General features: G+C 62.7%; 1 protein-coding gene across 1 annotated transcript in view; it reads left to right on the top strand.

The window, feature by feature from the left end:
- LOC116880836 (cohesin subunit SA-2-like) overlaps positions 1–4,182 on the top strand; it is a 52,104-nt gene that overhangs the window by 22,436 nt on the left and 25,486 nt on the right. The window contains exon 12 of the mRNA XM_032880260.1: positions 197–320. Within this exon, the coding sequence (XP_032736151.1) occupies positions 197–320 (124 nt within the window). The remainder of the gene's footprint in view (positions 1–196; positions 321–4,182) is intronic.

The following is a 4,182-nucleotide window of genomic DNA, read 5'->3' as shown; positions in this document are numbered from 1 at the left end:
GCCGTGACTTCCCCGCGCGTCCCTGTCACCCAGGCCGTGACTTCCCCATGTGTCCCCCGTCACCCAGGCCGTGACTTCCCCACGCATCCCGTCACCCAGGCCGTGTCTTGGCCTCACTCGGCATCATAGACACAGGACCCCACCGTGCTAGTGATGTCACGTGGCCGTTGGGTGACGCTCTCACTTTGCTTCTCAGTGACATCAGCTCGGACATCCGTGTGATCTGCATGGGGGAGCTGGGCTGCTGGGTCAGGCTGTACCCAGACCTGTTCCTGGACAACAACTACTTGAAATACATCGGCTGGATGCTGTACGACAAGGTGCGCGGCCCCGCCGCTCCGCCCGCTGCGCGTGCACGAGGAACCCCGGTGCGCGGGCCCCGCCGCTCCGCCCCTGCGCGTGCACGAGGAACCCCGGTGCGCGGGCCCCGCCGCTCCGCCCCCTGCGCTGTGGGGAGGTGCTCCGGTGCGTGTGCTGTCAGTGGTTCCCGGAGCGAGCACGCGTGTCCTGCACGGTTTGGTGGGGGTCCAGCTCTACAAAAGAGGCTTTCCACGCAGTGGCAGTATTGTGGCTGTCGCACCGTGGGGTGACGCAGGGTTTGGGCTGTAGGGGCTCCCCTGTCCCCTGGAGGAATGGGGACACGGCCCTGCCTTCGTGTCCGCCCTCCAGCAGAGTTTGCATCCGGGTCCCTCGCTTGGGTGACGGAGCAGGTGTGGCCTGCTGCGCGCATAGGCCGGGTCCCATGTCCGCAGCCTTCGTCGGCCCGCCCCGTCCACCTGTCCGTCTGCTGCCAGCTCCCAAACCAGGAGACGCGTCCCCGGCCCCGTCGGCCGACACAGGGAATCGTAAGCAGGTGGCTGTGTGGGAGCCGTAGCTCTGCATCTCGCACATTTACGCCCCAGCCCCGCAAACGCGGGGGATGCCCGCGGCTGCCGGTGCCGGGGGGCGTTTCTTCCCTGTCGCAGACGTAGACGAGGAAGAGTCAGTTCTCTGAAAACGTGCGTTTCGTGTTAGAACCGAACGTGACGGGACCCGGGGGGGGTGTTTGAGATGAGCCTGGGGCTGTGTGTCGTGATTTTGGAGCTGATGGGCCCGTTTTTGTCATCCTCATCCTGCAGACTTTCGGGCTGGGGCTCTTGCTATGTTGGGGGAAGGTACAGGTGTGTGTGGGAAGCAGGCAAGTGTGCGGTGGTGGGTGGCTGTGGGTGCGTGTAGCAGGAGGTTGGGGGAGAAGGTGCGGGTGTGTGGGGGAAAGCCAGCAGGTATGTGTAGGGGGAAGCTGGCAGGTGTGCAGGGATGGGTGGGGATTGGGGGTAGGCAGCGGGCAGGTTGGGGGGAAGGTACAGGTGTGCGTGGGGTTAAGTGGGCACGTGTGTGGTGGGGGGAAGGAGGCAGGTGTCTGGGAGGCTGGGGTGGAAGCGGGCAGGTGGGCGTGGGTGGGGGCGGGGCAGGTGTGTGGGGGGAGCAGACAGGTGTGCGTGGCTGGAAGCTGGCAGGTATGCATGGAGGGAGCGGGCAGGTGTGCATGAGGGGAGCGAGCAGGTGTGCATGACAGGAAGTTGGCAGGGGTATGTCGGGGCAGTGGACAGGCGTGCATGGGGGAAGCGGGCAGGTGTGTGGCAGGGAGCGGGCAGGTATGTGGGTGGAAGCAGGTACGTGTGTGTGCGGGGAAGCAAGCAGGTGTGGCATGGGGAGCGGACAGGTGTGCATGGGGGTAGCCGGGAAGTACGTGTGGGGGGAGCGGGCAGGTGTACGTGGGTGGAGGCGAGCACGTGTGCGTGGAGGGGAGCAGGCACGTGTGTGGCAGGGGCAGCGGACAGGTGTGCATGGGGGGAGCGGGGAAGTGTGTGTTGGGGGAGCGGGCAGGTGTGCAGAGGGATCTCTGCGTGGCTCACACGCTGCCCTGTGTGCTTGTCGCAGGCGAGACTCTAGCCGAATTTCCGCATCGTGTGTGGATTTTTGCAACCCTGGGGGCTCATTCCAGGGTAGGACGCGCGGTGAGTTCACCATGGCGTGCTCTTGGTGATCCGTGGGCCTGGCAGGCCGTGGTTGCTCACGCATGGTGACCGGTCTTGGGCGGTGAAGACAGACGGGGTTCTTCTTGCAGGCAGGGGAGAGGATGGGAACGTCAAAGTGTTGCTTCAGGCGCTGTGCACGGGCGCCGGTGCCAGAACACTACCCGGAGGACTCATGATCCGCTCACATCCGTTGCTCTCCCTGCTGGGGTCAGACGTCCCCGGTCAAAGCGCCAACAGACTCGGGGTCCGCACAGAATCCCCTGGCCCGCTCACAGACAGCATCTCCTCGCCGGGTCCTCCCGTGGAGGAGGGGGCGAGGGGGCTCTCTGGGGTCTCCTTGATGAGGACACCGATCCCATCATGGGGTCCCCACAGAGGCTTCCCCTCCACACTCCATCCTCTGGGGGGGGTTGGGACTTGACATAGGGATTTGGGGGGTCACAGACAGCTGCCTGGAGCCGACTTCTCTGCTTTTCCTCTGTGGTGGGAGCGCGATGGGTTTCGTGCACAAACGATAAGCGTAGTGACTGTCCTGGGCCCTCGGGGGCTGTTTGTGCTCGGCCAAGGGAGCCAATGTGTGGAGGGAGGAGGCCAGTCAGGGCACTAGTTGTGGCTAATGTGGGGCCTCCCGGGATCCACTGAGGGCGGCTGTTCCACAGCCTAGGCCGTGTGGTGTGTGCGCGGTTCCTCCCTGGAGCTGGGACCTCCCTCCTCTGTCCCGGCCCTGCTGTGTCCTGCTCCGCTCTGCTCGGGGCATGGCCGGAGACCTCCGGGACGGCATGGTGAGGCCATTCATGACCCTGGGAGTGGCTGTCAGGAGGTGCCCTGCAGGGACGGACCCTTGAGTGCAGAGGACGTGGGCTTGCCCTACAGGGAGCCGGCCAGGGCACCCCTACCCGCGGGTCAGCACTGAGCAGCTCTCCCCACCTCGTGCCACGTGTGTGGCCTTGCTTTGGGCTCCGTGCTTTGCACGTGCTTCTTTATTCCCAAAACAATCCCTCAGGGTCTCACTTAGTTTTATGCAGAAGGATGTGGGGCACAGAGCGATCACGTGCCTGACCTCCACTTGAGATTCAATGGTCCTGGTGCGCGTTTCTCTTCTTTTTTAGGATTTTATTTATTTATTTGAGAGAGAGAGCATGAGAGCACACATAAGTGGGGGGGTGGGGAGGGGCAGAGGGAGAAGCAGGCTCCCTGCCAAGCAGGGAGCCCAGCGACCCAGGACCCTGAGACCATGACCTGAGCTAGAGGCAGACCCTTCACTGACTGAGCCGCCAGGTGCCCCCGGGTACATTTTTCTGAGAGTGCGTTGTGTTTTCACTCACACAAAGGAAAGTAGCGGCATCCAGACCGGGCGACGTCTGTCAGAAGATAAAACGTTGTTAGCTGCGTGGGTACAAATGGCATGTTTCTCTGCTTAAAAAAAAAAAATCTTGGATGGGTGCGCAGCTGGGTCAGTCTGTGGAAGGTGGGACTGTTGATCTTGGGGTCCTGAGTTTGAGCCCCATGTTGGGCCTGGAGCCTTGGGGGAAAAAAAACCAATACAGATGCTCAAAGCTGTTTTAGCTGTGGGCACTGAATTAGCTTGTGTGGCCATACAGACATCCCAGACAGGGCAGCACAAATAGCACCTGTTCATTCCTCTCAGTCCTGGGAGCTGGGAGTGTGAGAACCAGGCAGGGCTGAGGCTGGGAGTCTGAGACCCAGGCAGGGCTGAGGCTGAGAAGCTGAGATCCAGGCAGGGCAGAGGCTGGAGTCTGAGATCCAGGCAGGGATGAGGCTAGAGTCTGAGATCCAGGCAGGGCTGAGGCTGGGAGTCAGAGATCCAGGCAGGGCTGAGTCTGGGAATCTGAGATCCAGGCAGGGCTGAGGCTGGGAGTCAGAAACACAGGCAGGGCTGAGGCTGGGGGTCTGAGATCCAGGCAGGGCTGAGGCTGGGAGTGTGAAATTCAAGCAGGGCAGAGGCTGGGAGTCTGAGATCCAGGCAGGGCTGAGGTGGGGAGTCTGAGATCCAGGCAGGGCTGAAGCTGGGAGTCAGAGACCCAGGGCAGGGCTGAGGTTGGTAGTCTGATACCCAGGCAGGGCTGAGGCAGGTAGTCAGAGACTCAGGCAGGGCAGAGGCCGGGAGTGTGAGATCCAGGCAGGGCTGAGGCCGGGAGTGTGA

Source organism: Lontra canadensis, unplaced genomic scaffold (genome assembly GCF_010015895.1).
Source record: "Lontra canadensis isolate GAN:19392208 unplaced genomic scaffold, GSC_riverotter_1.0 scaffold68, whole genome shotgun sequence".
Taxonomy (NCBI): Eukaryota; Metazoa; Chordata; class Mammalia; order Carnivora; family Mustelidae; genus Lontra; species Lontra canadensis.
This window is presented reverse-complemented; position numbering and strand designations above follow the sequence as displayed.